At 41.2% G+C, this 17,424-nt stretch overlaps 1 protein-coding gene across 4 annotated transcripts in view; it reads right to left on the bottom strand.

Moving 5' to 3' along the window:
- Positions 1-16,812, bottom strand: part of cica (capicua transcriptional repressor a) — a 28,974-nt gene extending 12,162 nt beyond the window's left edge. For 3 of the 4 annotated variants that reach the window (XM_067361590.1, XM_067361591.1, XM_067361593.1), the window contains exons 1-10: positions 16,598-16,812; positions 8,237-11,972; positions 7,743-7,799; positions 6,136-6,267; positions 5,839-5,992; positions 3,477-3,576; positions 3,014-3,196; positions 1,999-2,131; positions 1,598-1,885; positions 958-1,055 (exon numbers count right to left, since the gene is read on the bottom strand). In XM_067361590.1, the coding sequence (XP_067217691.1) occupies positions 958-1,055; positions 1,598-1,885; positions 1,999-2,131; positions 3,014-3,196; positions 3,477-3,576; positions 5,839-5,992; positions 6,136-6,267; positions 7,743-7,799; positions 8,237-11,801 (4,710 nt within the window). In that variant the 5' untranslated portion in view covers positions 11,802-11,972; positions 16,598-16,812. The remainder of the gene's footprint in view (positions 1-957; positions 1,056-1,597; positions 1,886-1,998; positions 2,132-3,013; positions 3,197-3,476; positions 3,577-5,838; positions 5,993-6,135; positions 6,268-7,742; positions 7,800-8,236; positions 11,973-16,597) is intronic. The other variant, XM_067361592.1, reaches the window with a different exon arrangement.
- Between the last annotated feature and the right edge of the window lie 612 nt (positions 16,813-17,424).

Here is a 17,424-nt window from a genome sequence, read left to right as displayed (position 1 = left end):
CATCTGCTGCCTTACGGATATATCCACTGGTGTGGAAAACCTTAAGAAGAAATAGTAGTTACTTTCCAGACAAACAAATAGAGATGCTGAAATAATCTGGTTTTATAAATAATAATTAGATGACAACAAATATAATTTATGTTGCTATGGTAATGAGGCTTATCTAACTTAAAGCATATTCCTTAACAAGCGATCTAAAGTCCTTTTACCAATGAAATACAAACATTAACTTTGTTCTAGACAATATATCACAGCTGGATGAGGTTAGTAGGCAAATAACAATGACATTTTTCAAACATCAAGATTTTAGCTTATAACTTGCACAAATTTATAAAGGGGAAAGTGTGTTTTTAATCAGATTTCCAAAGACATTTTTAAAGAATAAACAAAGTGAATGTGAAAAGACTAAGCCTTTACAAAAAAAAAAGGATAAAACAACGATGTCAGACAATTTTGAAGCTGGAGGAGAAAACGAGATTGAGTTTTTCGCCCTACCACGGTACTTCCGCCTACGCATGACCTTTCCAACATGATTACGTAATGCGTGGCGCATCGCAGAGCAGATCGTTTCGCTAGACAAGACCCTTATTCCTAATCTGGGATCATCTAGAGCCCTTTGAAGCTTCATTGAAAGTGCTTTTTGGACCTTCAATCTGTTGTACCCAGATAAAGTCCACTATATGGAGAAACATCCTGGAATGTTTTCCTCAAAAAACAATTTCTTTTCGACTGAAGAAAGAAAAACAATCATGTTGGATGACATGGGGTTGGGTAAATTATCAGGACATTTTAATTCTGAAGTGAACTAATCCTCTAATTTAAAAATGTCAACAAAAAAAAACAAAAAAACGGCATGTATAACAATTAAACAGAACCTATTTTAATAGTTTTAGTTCAGCTATGAACACTGTGGGATTGTCATGATGCCAACTACCCATGTGATGTATTAAGTGTTACCTTGCTGTCAGCCTCATCTGCATGGTCGTTTTCGTCATCACTGTCTGTCACTCTCTCTTTACACTTCAGGTCAATGGAGCCGTCTGCAAACGAGTCTTCTGTGAAGGAATCACACGTTAGCTGTGAGACCAGGGCTTGCATATCTCACACTCGCGGGACTGAGAAATCTGAGCAGTGAGGAGATTTTGCCTTTCCAAAAATCAATTCATGATGTTTGGATGGTGGTGGTGCATCAGAGAGCACAGAGCTCGTGGGAGACACAGACTCAAGAATCAGTCACAGGACTGACTAATAATGAGACAATGATAATGGAACGCAAAACACTTGTAACATCAAAACAAAATTTCCTGATGGTGGGTATGTTCCACAGATAACAGCATTATCAACAGATCGGGGGTTTTCAACAGATCCAGACCCTCTAGTGTAAAAAGTGAGGTTTATGAAATAAATACAATATATAATGCTTGACAGATCATTAGCTAGAAAGTTTTTACTTTTCTGAAGAAACTATTAGTGGTGTTTGCATATGCAAAACATGCCACAATGATACTAGGGAGTTCTGCTAGGACATTGCAGAAGGTGTTCTGGATTGTTGCTAGATATGATATTGAAAAAGATATATATAATGCATGTACTTTACCTATAACATCATCATCCCCCTCTTCACAGATCACCATATGCTCTTCATCACTGGTCACATCCTCACTCTGGCGCTGAGGGTGAGCAGGGGGGCGTGGTTGAAACAGACCCGCACTGTCCAGCTCTCTCTCCTGCTCCATCCTGTCCAGAGTATGCACAGCGCTCTGGGAAAAGGCGCGAGGTCGTTGAAGCTGCCCACCCACTGATCCTCCATGACTGTCAGATCGAGGGGAAGTCCAGCTGGGCCCTGCTCCTTTGTGGTCTGCCCCCTGAGAGGTGGAATGGGCCTCTGAGGAGACAAAGAAGGTTAACTCTACATCAGTTGTGTTTCACACTACTATGCACTCATAGTTTCACAAGACCAACAAACGCCCACGCATATAAACAAACACCCACACGGACCTGTGCTCTCAGACACGCTGCGCTCGCGAGCTTCTTTGGCCCCTGGAGTTCCCCTGCCCTCAGACAGGGACTTCCTCCTGTCCTTGTTACACCATTTCCAATCAGGGTGAGCCCGGAAATGAGCCTCCTTCACCTAAAAGAGAACATGAGTATGAAACTTAAGAGTTATAAATAAAGTAACAAGCTAAATAAAGACTTTTAAAATGTACAGCACTTGGATCATGCACATAATCTGATTTCTATTATTTTTAAATGAATGTAATGTAAATGCACAATTTTTAAAATCTGTAATTTATTAGTACTAAACAGTATTATTAAATTATGAACTACTGTTAAAACATTTGTGGTTAGTAAGTTTTTTTGTTTGTTTTTTATTTAATTTTTTAAAAAGCAAACATATTTAGCAAAAGAACTTTATTTAGCAAGGATGCATTAAATTGCTCAAAATGGTAAAGTCTTTTACATTGTTACAAAAATGCTGTTCTTTTGTACTTTCTATTCCTCAAAGAATCCTGAAAAAATATTAAGTAACACAACTGTTTTCAAAATTGATAATAATGCGTTGATCATCAAATCAGCATTTAGTGATTTTTGAAGGATGCTGAAAATTCAACTTTGCCATCACAGAAATAAATTACATTTAGAAAATATATGAAAACAGAAAACAGTTTTTAAATTGTAATAATATTTCTCAGTATTACTGTTTTACTGTATTATAGATACAAGGTGCCTTGATAAGCATAAGAAAACAAAAGCAAGGCGTTTCAAAAACATTAAAAAAATCTTACCAAGTCAAACTTTTGAACAGTAGTGCATATTCGCATTAAACTGGTCATCAACTATAGTGCCGTCCAAATATTTGCATCTACAGTACGTAATGTATATTGACTGCTGTAAAACTGTTATCGGTCTACCACTAATTCAAATGCAAAAAGTCCATGTTATAAAAAAAAATGTGATGAAAGATTGGCATTACATTTTCCTCTTGTGCAATATTTTATGAGTCTGACTGTACCTGGAAGGCAAGATCATGATACTTCTGCTTCTCTTTGGGTCCCAACGCGTACCACCATTCGCCCAGTATTTTACTGACAGTGCGGTTGTCTTGGTTGGGGTGCCGCTGATGGACCAGTGCACGGTGCCTCTTACTAAAGATCATAAAAGCGTTCATTGGCCGTCTGATGTGGTCCTTCTCCCTCTTTGTGTAGATTTGAGAGAGAGAGACAGAAAGAGAGGAGAAATGATAAGTGTACATTTGTATAGCACAGAAGATAATGCAATGCTTAATTGTAGCCTGTACCCCCAGTGTCTGGGGTAACTTTTCTGTCCTCACTAAAACCAAAGTAGTGAGGCTGCCCAATACTACTCAAAGGAAACCAAGCAACTGACAAAATTTCTTATTGTATGTCACTATTGTAGCTGACTAGGACAAAATTTCAGAATGAAGACACTAACAGGAAGAGAAGGCTGAAACTTACCTTCTTGTCACCATCTTTTGGGAGTGCACTGAGAGATTGTGTACGCCTTTTTGCTGGGCTGGTGGATGGAGCAGGGTCTTGAGCTACGCCTGGAAAAAACCTGAAAAACAATAACAAAAAATTATATTAAAAAAACTAAAAAAAAAAAAAAAAAGTGTAAAAAAAGAATCAGATTTAACTTTGTCTCAAAATGCTTTACAGAGGTGGAAATAATTTTTATTTGTAGGGGTGGCCATGGTCAAAAGTGTTGGCAGTGACATAAATTTTAAATTTTAATAAAAGTTTGCTGCTTCTGTTGTTTTGATGTTGATTCACATTGTTTCTAGATTGTTGTGCAGAGTGATCAGAAAAAGCTTCATTGGCCAAGAAAATTAATTTCACAGTTTTTGGCCCAGCTAAAATCTTTTCACTAATCACATCATCAGCACATGGGAAAGTGTGAATAAGTACAAGTCAGGTGACTTCACTCTATTATTTTGATTGGATTATAAAAGCAGACTGATTGCTATAAAAAGAGGGAAGAAGCACTTCCTATGATTGTGTTCTAGTGTTAGCAACGGTTGCCTTCAAAGAAAAATGTGCAGCGATCATCATGGGTGTGATGAATCTGCGCGCACAGTGAGGCCAAGACTTTTGGACAATGCCATGCTGTCAAGAAGGGAAGCAAAGAAGCCACTTCTCCCAAGAAAAACAAGAACAGACTGAAATTCTGCATGAAGTACAAGGATTGGACAGCAGAAGACTGGTGCAAAGTTATTTTCTCTGATGAAGCCCTGTTGAATAATTGATTCTCTGGAGAAGAAAAGGTTAACTCTACCAGGAGTCCTGTGTCATCCCAACAGTGAAGCATCCTGAGACCATCCATGTGTGGGGGGTTGCTTTTCACCCTGAGGAGTGGGCTCTCTCTCACAATTCTGCCCAAAAACACTACCATGAATAAAGAATGGTACCAACTCATCCTGCAAGAGCAACTTCTCTTAACGACCCAAGAGCAATTTGGTGATGATCTGTATGCATTTTCCAGCATGATGGATCACCATGTCACAAGGCAAGAGAGATAATGAAGTGGCTCAGAGACCATTATATTGAAAATTTTGGATCCATGGACAGGCAACTCCCCAGATCTCAATCCCATTAAGAACCTGTGGTCAGTCCTTAAAAGGCCAGAGGACGAGCAGAAGTCCATATATTGTGTCACTAATAAGGCAAGAATGGATCGCCATCAGTCAGGATTTGGCCCAGAAGCTGATATCCAGCATACCAGAGCGAATTACAGAGGTTATGAAGAAGAAGGGTCAACACTGTAAATACTGACACTTTGCATATATGCAATGTTTTTGCCAATAAAAGGCTTTAAAGGTACAATTTGTGATATTTTTTTCCGCTAGAGGTCGCTAGAAGCCTATTCAAAACAAAGGCGTAGTTTGATGACGCCAAGTTTTAGAGCGGAAACTTGGGACATGTGGTCTCCATCTCAAAGGACGGTGCAAAAGAATAGGGATTGGAGTCTGGAAGAACTCATGTTCGTGGATGCGATTATTAACGTTACTGTAGTATGAAGCAGAGCAGGACCGAGTGTTGCGGGAGCTGAACGAGGAGCTGGAGCGATTGATCAACACACGCCGCACGAGCAGCGGGACTTTTATTATGACACAGTCGCCGGCACCGCTTCCGCTTTTCCGGTCATGAGTTTACGGGAGCTGTCCTTGTCGACAGAACCAGCGGCAGATGGTAAACAGTAATTATGTTCCATAAATAAGTAACACAATGCACCATAAAACGTGCAAGAAGTAAATAAGGAACTGCTTGAAGCAAGCTAGTGGTTTGCTGGACGCTAGACACTACTTCCGCATTTGTCCACGGCACTGTTGTCATGTGGTTTCTACGTCAGTAAAGGCGGTAACAAAGGCTAACTGATGTCATTGACAGGCGACTGCACTGCCCCGTGTCACGGTTTAGAATGGGAATTTTCTCATGATTTACAAGTAGTTGAAAACATTAGAGATATTGTTTGTAATCAGCTGGACAAAATATATAACACTAGCCTAGTGGTTTTTGGATATTTTACTGCAAAAATTTAACATATTGTACCTTTAAAACTTATGAAATGCGTATCATTTTCCAGTATACCATAGAAAAGTGAAAAATAATCTACAAATACTGAAGCAGCCAACTTTGCGGAACACAAAATTATGTCACTGCCAATACTTTTGGCTGAGGCTGATAGGTGTTAGTGATAAAGGCAGATTACTTTTTTTTTTTTTTTTAATTAAATATATCATCACATACATATTTTATGGGGAAAACATTTAATTTGACCCCCCTCCCCATTAATTGAGATGAGATGCAAACAGATATTTACAGGTCGTCAGCATCACTCTCGGTCTCACTGTCGCCTCCTTCTCTCTCCACAGGTGGGTCTTCAGCAGAAGGAGGGGGGCAAGATGGAGAACCTCTCTCTGGTGCTGGATGGTCAACAAGTCCTTCAGTAACAAGGGCAACTCCACAGCGAGGTTCTGCAAGTTTATTCAGTTTCAAAACATCAACTGAAAACATCAATGTATATTCTGAATGCGATTTTGTGGATAATCAATGCAGTGTCCTACAAGAAAATGTTGCAATGTCAAATGATAGTGTTCCATTTTCTATGAAATGTTACCTTTGCTCTGATTTACAAGTGTTTGGCCATCTGTAGGCTGCGTGGACATTTTTGTTTGGCTGGTCTCCAGAAAAGGAACCAATGAATGCCACGCAAACACTGGCACAGAGCGGGGCTCCACGTTGGTCCAAACTAAATGCAGAAACAGACAAACCTTTTATATACACATGATTGTTTTGGAAAACCTACAGCCTCTCTGTTCTCTTAAGAGGAAACCGTTGAAACAGCACCTCTCTGTGTCAGACTGAACTTGAAAGCCATTCATATGCATGTCTGCATATCAATGATGGGTGAAAACTAAGAAAGTGTGTATCATGTCCTAGGCATCTGTCATCACAGTTAACTGTGTATCTCAATTTAAGTACTCATGAGTATCAGGGCAGTCCAATCACCCTCTAGCCATGCATGTCTGGGCAAGTTCCTGTGTATCATTTCAGACATGCTGCAACTGTCTAAAGAAACACTGACCCTGAAAGCACAGGAGCATTTTTCACTACACACACCAAAACACACCTGCTGCTGACCAGCATACCAAAGTCGCTCTGAGTCCCCCTTATTTTTACAGTTTGCCAGTCTAATAGGAAATAGAAAGTGTTTGTTTGTGTCCTCCATCTCATAAAACTAGACATCTTTTTCAGAAGAAAATAAATAAATAAATAATTTAATGCATTCATCAAATGCATTGCTGAATGAAAGTATTAAAGGGGTCATGAATTGAGAAATCAAATTTTCCTTGATCTTTTGACATATAAGAGGTCATTGTACTATAAAAATATCCTGTAAGTTTCAGAACTCAAAACTTTCATGTTAGTTCAAAAACAGCTTTTATTGAAACCAAGCTCAGAAAATCCTGATGAGAAGCATATACCAACATGAATTCTATATTGGTCTAGGATGCTTTAATGCTGGTTAGAGCTAGTATAGTGCTGGTCTAGCTGGTGGAGCTCCATAGTCATGCTGTTCACAAGTGAAACCAGCACTCCCACTTCCCATGCTGGGGACCAGCAACTAGCATCCCTTGCTGGTCCTAGCATGCAAAACATACCTTATGCTTATATATTTTTCAACAGGGAATGACTCGTTTCAGATTTTGTTACATTATTACGTCATAGTGCAACGAAAGACCACCAGAATCATTCTACATCATTTTACCACGTGTCACTATTGCTTTGTCTGTTACAGAACGTTTGATATGTACTGAGTATTTATACCATAGCACCACAGTCTGTTAATAGTTGTGACATTTGTGATTTGCCATTCTTTCCTTTGCTTCGGCATTTATGGGGTTAATGCGGGGGATATCCAAATACTGAAGAAAACACATAGGGAACGCTGCTTTGCTTATTTTTTTTATCTAAGCTATTCAATGTAATCCTGAATAGAAGCTCCAGTGAGCAAGTTCTTCTGTTTTGTCATCAGTAAGATATTACAACACGTTTCATTTTATTTAAAACACGACACTGCATATTACAACGTATCCGTCTTACAATTGATAAGGATGAACTATAAATAGCCAATAAAAACGACATTCATTCATTATTCCGTTTAAACGAAACACTGTAAGTCATCCTTTGTCCATTATAACTGTGGTAACTCCAAGTACTTACTTATTTTAATATGCAAAACTGTTACCCAATCATAGCAGTGGGCATTTACTTCCAAGTCTTGAATGCAGCACGCCCATCAAAACGGTGTTCGAAAGAGAGGGTCAAAAACAGGGTAGAAAATAGCTTATTAATTCTAAATGAGGATGTTTTTTGATCATGATAACATTATAAGTGGACCTCAGAGAACATAAAATAAAATAAAAAATGCAATTCATGACCGCTTTAATTTACTTTAAAAATAATAATGATAATAATAATAACAAATATATATATATATATATATATATATATATATATATATATATATATATATATATATATATATATATATATATATATATTGATTACACCTTATTATACCCTGAACTTTTGAACGGTAGTGTAAAAATAATAACCATAACTTTGTGGATGACTATGGTGATCAATAATAATTAGTAATAATCAATACTAAGTAGTGTTCCAATTGGTGTTTATTTATCTTTCATGATTCTTACCAGTGCCAGGTCGTCCCATGATGATATCTTTGCGAGGAGCAGGGTGAGGGGACTCGGCTGGCAGGATGAGGGGCAACAGGGCGGTGGGTGAAGGATGGCAAGCGACAGGCTGTGGGAGAGCACCACCTGCATCTGCATGGCCACCTGACTTCCTCTCTTGCTCTTTACTTCCTGAGCCAGATATCGCAAGGACAGGTCCAGTGGTTGCATTAGAAGTGGACACATTTAAAGCGGAAGAGTTTGAATGGGCGGGATGTCCGGGAGCCACAGGTGTCAATGACTGAGAGGAGGTCACCAGGACTAAGGTGGAAGCAGGATTGCGGAGGAGAACAGCTCCGTTGGTGGCAGCGCCATTAATGGGAACAGGGGCCTGAAGACCCGCAGCATGGTGAGGAGGCTGGCTGTGCTCCCTTGAGCGTGAGCTTGCTCTACGACTCAGGGGACTATCACTGAATTTTGCCAATGGCACATCTGGGTTACGAACAATGACAGGCGAATCACGTAGAGGAACGATACGACGTGAGCTAGGATCTTGAGGCAGGGGTGAGGGTGGTGTAGGAGAAACCAGCATAGGGGGTGGAGTGGAGGCAGCAGAGGATGAGGGTCGACTTGTGACACTCCGCTGTCGAGGGAATGAGAGAGAAGAGGGGGTTGTAGGCTGGCTTTGGGGTGAGAGAACCCTGAATGCTGCTGCGCTGAGGCTGAGGCTGGGGTCACTGAGTTGGGGATCAGATTTTGTATAGTCTGATGCAATGGGCAACGGGGGTGGTGGGGCATCCAGCTTACGTTTACTAGGGCTCATGGGCACAGTAAACGTCAGATTGGTCTGAAAAGTGGGCACGATGCCAGAGATGTGGCGCTCACGTTCTGTGCTTGGGGTGCCCGGGATCTTTGTGCCACTGAGGTGGCGAGGGCGGCGAGGGGTCAGAGGTGAAGGTGCTGTGATGGGGCTGAAATTAGCTGGGCGGAAGCCAAATAGTGTGGGTGAGGGGGAAGGCGCAGGGGAGAATGGTGACTGATTGGACACTGGTGAGTATGAGGGTGTGCATGAGGGTGTGCATGAGCGAGAGCTGCCAAGTGAGACCAGCATATTTGCAGCCTCGCACTCATCAAAGTCAAAGCGGGACAGTTCACGTGGCAGTTCTTGCGGTATGAGAGAGGTCATCACCAGACGTGGTCGAGAGTCCCCGCCACGACTACTTGCTTCACTGCTGTCTCGTGAGTTGTCGTCCCAGTCATACTCGCTGCTGGTGCGTCCACCTAAACGAAGATCAGGTGTGAGAGTGCCCGTGCTACTGGCGCCACTTCTTTCTCTGCCCACCCCGCCTCCGGCTTCCATCTCCTTTGTGCGCATGGAGAGATGCCGTGAGCAGTAGCCGCGGCGCTGTGACTCCTTTGAACAGCCTTCACGTGAACACAGTCTGCGCCACTGCTTGCCGTTGAACTTCTTGCGGATGCCTGTAGGGGTGCATACTACGTCGCCCTTCTTGTACTTTTGTTGAGCAGCTGTGAGGGGTGTGCGGGAACGTGACGAAGAGGACGAGGATCCAGAGCCACCCCCTGATGCACCATGTGAGTTGGAACTGGGGGTCTTGTCCAGGGAGCCTCGAGAAGAGCTTGGGGGCAAGGGAGGAAGCTGGGGCGTGGAGGAGATGACTGCAGCACCTGTAGCTGAATCTAGGCCCAGGAGCATAGTGGGATGATTTGGGTGAGGAGCAAGAGGCAGATGGGGTGCAATTGGGGTGCTAAGCCCTCTCCCAGGGCTGAGGTAGTTTGGTTTAGAAAGAATGTGCCGATGCTGAGAAGAAACCCCAAGAGCTTTGCTACTCATGGCTGCAGTGATGCCGCCATCCCTTAGCTGACTGAGACGGCTGACCTCCATATCCTCCTCTGGGGTGGATGGATGAAGAGGATGATGCTTGTGCCTCTCCCTTTCTCGATCTTGTTCCCTTTCTCTCTCTAAGTGCCTATGCAGGTCTCTTTCCTGATCCTTCTCTCTGTGATGATCATAGTCTCTGTTTGGGGCTACACTGAGTACAGACGTGATGGCAGTGTTAATGGCAGAAGACGAAGAATGGGATGAGGTGAAAGGTACGGTCACAGGGTGCAACAAACTCTGAACTTTAAACGCTGTCAGTCGAAACACCTCCATGTCCTCTCTTTCCTCCCACTCTCGTTCTCTTACCCTCCTACCATCAATCCCTGGCTCTGCTGGCTGAGGTGGCTCTAGGTCCCAAGGAGGAACCAGGAGGCGAAGATTTTGTCGTGATACCCAAATGGCCTGAGCACTGATAGCCCTTCCGTCATCCTCTCCATGTCTCATATCCTTTCTCTCATCAGACAGATCCTCCCGTAGCTGGACACGGTATGGGAAAGATACAGCTGGATGTTGATCTACTTGAGTGATTACACCTTCTCTGTACCACTGTTGCGCTCCCTCGCTGCCCTCATCACCTCCTCTAAAGGGGATGCAGACTTGTGTGCCTATAGCCACCGGGGCCACACCAGGAGGTGACGCATCTAGAATGAGGTCAACAGAATCAGTAGTCACTCGAAAAGGGTACTTGCATATGGTCTTTTCTCCATTTAGCTGCACCTCCACACTCCCATGCGACTCACTAACTCTCCGTACGACGCCAGCGCGAAACACTCCTGACATTTCCCGACCCCGATCGTGAGGCCAGCCTTCCCCTAATCTGGGACCCTGTCGGGCCAGAACTCTCTGATTCTTAAGACCTTTGGCGAGAACTCCAGCTAACCCAGATGACAGGCTCTCTTGTGAGGGTGTTGAAGTGCTATGTGCTTGTGGCTTTTGGGAGTTGGAGTGAGAATCACGTCCTGAAGCTGTCACTTCTAGGTCAGCCGAGTGTTCGCTGGCCGTATCGGTGGAGGAGCAACGCTGTGGGCTGGATACGCTTGTCCCATCCTTCTCTCCGCACTCACCTGCAGTTCTACCTGTGGGCCCCATTACATTGTTGTGTCCATACTCAGCGATGCTGTCTACAGCCTGCTGGGTTTGACTGTGTGGGTCTGTGTGTGCAGCAGAGGCAACTGGGACCTGGTTAGCACCAGTAATATTGTAAGAGCTGCTGCTGCTCTGTGGGGGTGTGCTGGGAGTGCTGGCATTGCCATGGTTTCCGGCATAGTGCTCAGAGGTGTACTTCTTCTTGGGTACACGGGCCTTAAAAGTGGCTGTCTTACGACTAGACGAAGGGTTGGGGCTATTGCTGGCACTGGTCGTGCTACTGTTACTGTCACTCTGTGTTCCGCCAGACTTGGAGCTCCCGGGGGGTTCATCCGTCTTACCAAAATCCACCGCTATACTGAGGACCCCATCACTGTGGATCCCCTCCTTTTCTGGAGACCCATTTCTTCTCAGAGGCCCTTCCTGTGATGAGTCAGAATTTGAGGAGATATGTCTCTTGGGAGAGGTAGGTGAAATTTGGGGTATTTCCTCTGTTTCTCTCTTCTCTTCCTGTGGGCTACTATCCACCATCCTCCTCTTAACTCCCTTGGCACGAGTGGAGGGAGGCGACCGCCTGTCTTGCTTTTTAATGGGCTTCATCTTTTTTTGCTTTAAGATAGTCTCTAATCCTCCTGATTTCCTGCAAGTCCCAGCCTATCGATATCTTCCACTCTGTTTCCTTCTTGCATCCCGCCCCTTCTCTGTCTTTTTCTTCTGTTCTTGTACAAGCCTCTTCCTGTTTGCACTATCCTTTCCTTCTTTAATTAAACCCTGTAATGAAACACAGCACATGAGATGGATCAGTTCATTATACAGAACTGCAATCCACATATAGAGAATAGGGAGTACAGAATACAGCATAATTAAAAAGCAAGATAGCACAGGAGATAATGTTTTAAGTTTAGTGCCTAATCTAACATCATACGTGTGATATGCCATAGCCTTACAAAGTGGATATAAAACAACTTAATGCTAAAAACTTTGACAAAAACAGAATACAAAGAAAAATGCTTGCCCAGACAAGTCACACACACACACTTTGGTTTTTTGGCTGGATCGGAGGAGGCGGGGGAATTCCTTGTTCAGTGGTATTTCTGTGACTCTAAGGCTCTCTCTCTCGCTCGCTCTTTCAAATGACCTTTTTACATTTGTTACAAAGGCAATCCACCCCTACAGTCCTCACTTCCTGTCACAGCACTACAACATCTCAATGTACAATACCACCCTTACACATTACTACTTACACATTTTTTCATCCTACCAAACCACCCTTTTCTTCACTATCCAAACTTACAGTAAACCCAATCAAGATATTTTATCAACATTAATGTTTGCATAAATATATTTAGACACTTGAATAGAGCTACAACCCAGTTTAAATACACCCTACATATTACAAATAATCCAGTGTAGTCAAATGAGAATAAACTTTAAATATCTCAATAAGCTTTGAATATCTCAAAAACCGAATGTAGGGTTTATGACTATAAAATATGACTCACTGGTTTTAATTAAATTAAGGACGTGTATCTAATTTATATTATGGTTAAAGGTCAGGACATGAATGACCTCTTTTGATGAACCAATGCATGCTCGAATTGATGAAGATGTAACATCATTGTAGGTCCGCAGTACAAAACTGTCCCATTCTTGTGAGCAGAAACCACAGTAACCACAATGCCATTTGCACTGTAAGACAAGTTTGCAGGCAACATGCAAATATGAAATGCAGTATATTACCTTCAGTAAGAAAATTATATCATAAAATACTTTACTAAGACCTGCTAAGACTTTTATTGCCTGGGCATGTAGGGGAGTATAGTTTTCGTTCACTAAACCATTCCAATGCATATAAGATAACACAAAGTGTAAATAATGAAAGATTCTATTTAAAGGTGCAGTCAGTTTCTGTCTCAATAGTACCACTGAACTGGGTTTTATACTGACATCACTCCATATTTAGCCTATTTGTTTATTTGTTTGTTTATTGATTTTTACTCAATCATTAGAGGTCTTTTCAGGTTATGAGATCTGTACCTGCCTGTACCTGAAAATTACTTTTTAAAAAAGAAAAATAGACCTGAGACAGACCCAAGAAAATTAGCCCTGAGACCCAAGCCATATTGTCAGACAATGTAGTCAATAATTTTTCAAACATTTGTGTTTTTCACAAATGGTTTTATCTGAGCAAAAACAAAATATACAGTTATGGTTTAATTTTGTTAGTTTGATTTAAATGATTAGTTTGGCATTAGCTGCATTTAGATGGTTTTCTGTAATCAATATCTGGCAATAATATAACACTTTTCTGCTTGGATGAGCAATTCCAAGTAGATAAGCCGTTCACAAGCTTTTTGTTGCACCTCACCACACGCCGCTACTGCATGCACATTGAGGAGACTGGTCATTGACACACAATGTGCAAACTGACCGAAAACAAAGAAGGGGGATAAGAATGTTGTCAGAATTATTTAATATGTATTTGTTTTAAATAATAAAATATTGTTAATCAAAAAAACAAAACAAAAAAACAAATAATGGAAATTTGGAAATGGAAATGGAAAGAGTCTTTCTTGGGTCCATTCTGTAAAAGCACATTTATTTTAAACTAACCGTGACCCAAGGCTACTAATATTAGACCCGACCCATGTCCGTAGCACTCGTCAAAGTTTTGGACCCAAACCAGCTCAGTGGGCGGTTGCAAAAACTTCTTAGACTAGTCCTAAAAGTTAGTCATCTAATTGTTTCACAAGACTGGTCCTAATTTCAGTCAGTTACATAAAAAAAATGCTAGTTCTTAAGACACAGTCTTAACATAGTGGCTAAGGAGCTGTATACACAACACCATTTTAAGCTAAAAACTGAAAACTTTTTATGCATTTTGGCAATTAATTTACTCCACAACGGCATTTTGGCGGCCTGAAAACACAAGCAAGTTTGAAAGTGCACGTTTTTGAAAATGAAGTAGTTATAGTCCCCATGTAAACAACAAAAATGCGAATTTGTGAAAACTGTGACGTACACATGCGTATTATGTGTTCAGTCTATAGCTGCGTAGTGTTTCTTTACAAACTGACATTGCCAACTACTGGCCTGGCAGAATAATGCATTCGTTTTCAGGGATCCATGTGAACGGGTATTGTTTTGACAACAATGTTGTCTGTACACGAAAAAAGCTAGTGAAAAACCATTTCCATTTGTAGTACATCGTTGTCGTGTAAACAAACCTTAAGTTTATGCAACTGGCCCCAGGTCTTGGGTTGGACCTCGGGGTTTTCGGATCAAAGTGGACACTTGAAGTCCTCTACAACTCTTTCCTATTCTGTTTGGACTGGCGTATCGCATGTTTATCCATACCATCACTATGGTTACGTTTGTACTATATATATATATATTCTCCAAATTGTCAAAAGGTTTGGGTGGGGGGACAAAAATTGGGATGGTTTGGCATCAGATTTGCAGTTTTCAAACATTTAAATTTTATAGACTAATTGGTAAACGAACAAAACCCAAGTGTGCAAGTACTCCATCCAGTCAGTCATCATGACATTACTAAACACGCCTAGTGTTGACGTTGCCGATGAGCCCACACTTTTATCCAATCAAGTGCGATAGCAGGAAGACGTGATGATTCACGAGTGAAAGGTATTTAACCCGATAAGGGATCCGATTTAGAATTTCTAGCTGTATATTTAAGTGACCACTATGCCAAAGTGGCAAAAATATAAGTTGTAGCTACAATGAAGTGTTTGAGAGTGCCCAAAATCTTGGACTACAACCTGTGGTGTTAACATAACTGTAAAATATAACTGTAAGTCTGAGAGCACAGTTAAATGACTTAATTGAAATTGGATACGGGACTACTCTTGTCCATTGTCATGTGCACACTGGCCTGACCAGGAAATCTGCAACTTTTAAACCGTTCAGACTGCACACTGGTATACTCATGTGTACTTGAGTTGTACTGTATACTCAAGATGTACTGTAGTTCGGTTTGAATTTAAAGCGCAACACAAAGGTATGCGCATTATTATAATTGTCGTTCATTTTTTGAACACGAATGACAAATTTTGGGCTTTTATGGTATGCAATAGTTAAAGTCTGTTAACATTATCATATTTGCTCATTTACTGTAATTGCCATATTTTGATCCTTTTTCCTATTGTATTGTTCTCCTGGCAGGGAAATTCATTCGTTTTTATGATTTTATTTAGTCACCATTATTTAGTTTTAAGGAGGTAAATGGTCCTTATAAACCTTGGATGTCATGACAATAGAATTCCATCACGTTCTTTTTGCACGGAATGTTTTGGGGAGCTGGAAATCGTCGACCCATTCTGGCAACACTAGTGGTGACCTGCTTCATGTAGGGAATCTCATGTATAACTTTAACGATTCTGTAACTCAAACCATAGTATATTAGTCAATTTGAGGGAAATATCTTCAAAATACATAAATTTAAATATTTTCTTCTGTGTACAACTTTTTTAAAAGGTACATTTGCAATGCACTAAACAATCATTTAATTTTTTTGGCTTGCTCACTGCACTCACTGACCCTTCAAATAACTACAATAACTCAATATTATATTGACTTGCCCAATGCACAATAATAAATGTTCCCATGCAACAGCAAGAGTCCAAATAAACACAAATGCCACGAAACAAAGTAAAGGCCCTGTTTCCCATCAACAGTGGTGCTGCTGTCGTCGACTTGCTAAAGTTTTGCTGAGTAGTACACCGCCGTATCTGTGTCAAGCGCTTTTATTGGTCGTAGTGCCCTACTCTACGCTTACAACCACCTACGACACAGTCGAGTGGCGTAGGCCTCCTCCATAACACAAGGCCGCAGAGCAGTTTCCCGTCTCCCTCAGGCTTCTGAAGCGAGGGCGGCCATAATATTAAATATGAGGGGAAAAAACAAATAATCTTTCTCATATGTGTGCCTATAGGCTATAAATATGAAAACATCCGGGTTAAATTTACTGAATGCAACTGAAAATGTTAATATAATATAGTCAAGTTTAAATAACAAAACAATCGCCTTATATTTATGTAAAGAATTATGGAAATACAAAGTGACAGTCCCCGAAAGGTAAACGAATACACAAAAGCAGTTTGTTGAAGCAGTAACTGTAGTGTCACACAAATATTTTCAGGAAAAAAAGTTTTTAGGCTGACTGTGCACCTCCACCCCTCCCTTTTAATGTGTGTGTGTGTGTGTGTGTGTGTGTGTGTGTATGTTAAAATGCTTACTCCGCCATTTTATACAATCCACTAAGGAAAAATAAACTGACAGCGAAACATTGTAGATAGACCCGCGACGTAAAGGCAAAACACAGCATTAAATATATAGGCAGATCTCTGCAGTACTGCAGATGAAAGGTTTCAACTCACCCCGTGAATGTTTACAGTGCCGTTGAAATGGTGTCGATGCGAAAACCAAGCCTTTAAAACCATGGAATCCCCGAGAAGGGGTTTGCAAAGAATGTTTTTCTTCCGCAAATGAGAAAAAAGTCCAGCCGTTGAGGTTCTAGGGTACTCTACAGTCGCAAAATGGTGAATGAAGCACTAAGCCTTGACAACCAGCGCCATCAGCCAATCAGCGTTCACAAAAGGGTACAGTAGCCTGTCAGTATTAGGGTAGCGGTAAAGAAGGCGGAGTCATCTGTCAAAGTCCCGTTGATCGACAGGTCGTTCTGACCAATCGCGTTATGGGAAAACAAGAAACAGCTGGTCGATCCTGAAATTGTATCAGCCAATGGGAATTAAAGGGAGGGGCAGCCGAAGCGAGTAGGTGGGCGAAATCGAGAATATTAATAACAATTTGCAATTTCAAAATACTTTTGACTAAAGCATCATTGCAAAATAATAAAAATAAATAAAATCACTTACACGGATATGATGATGGAATGACATGCCTATCTCAACACGAGCTGCTGATCGACCCACATGAAAAAATACTAGTAATTTATAGCAAATACTGTAGTGTTTTTAAAACATACTATAGTAAAGTACTTTAATTCAAGTGTTGTGGCAATTGCTGTAGTTATATAAAAACAAGTTACTTTACCAATACTGTACTGTACAGTTTTCTACAACTATAGAGTAGGCCTATATTATACTACAATACACTACAGTTTACTGTATTACAAACTAAAGTATACTACAGTATGTATTACAGTTTATTAGTTCACTATAGTTAATACTACAGTATGCTGTAG

Source organism: Chanodichthys erythropterus, chromosome 15 (assembly GCF_024489055.1).
Source record: "Chanodichthys erythropterus isolate Z2021 chromosome 15, ASM2448905v1, whole genome shotgun sequence".
NCBI lineage: Eukaryota > Metazoa > Chordata > Actinopteri > Cypriniformes > Xenocyprididae > Chanodichthys > Chanodichthys erythropterus.
The sequence above is the reverse complement of the archived record's forward strand: the minus strand, read 5'-3'. Positions and strand labels throughout refer to the sequence as shown.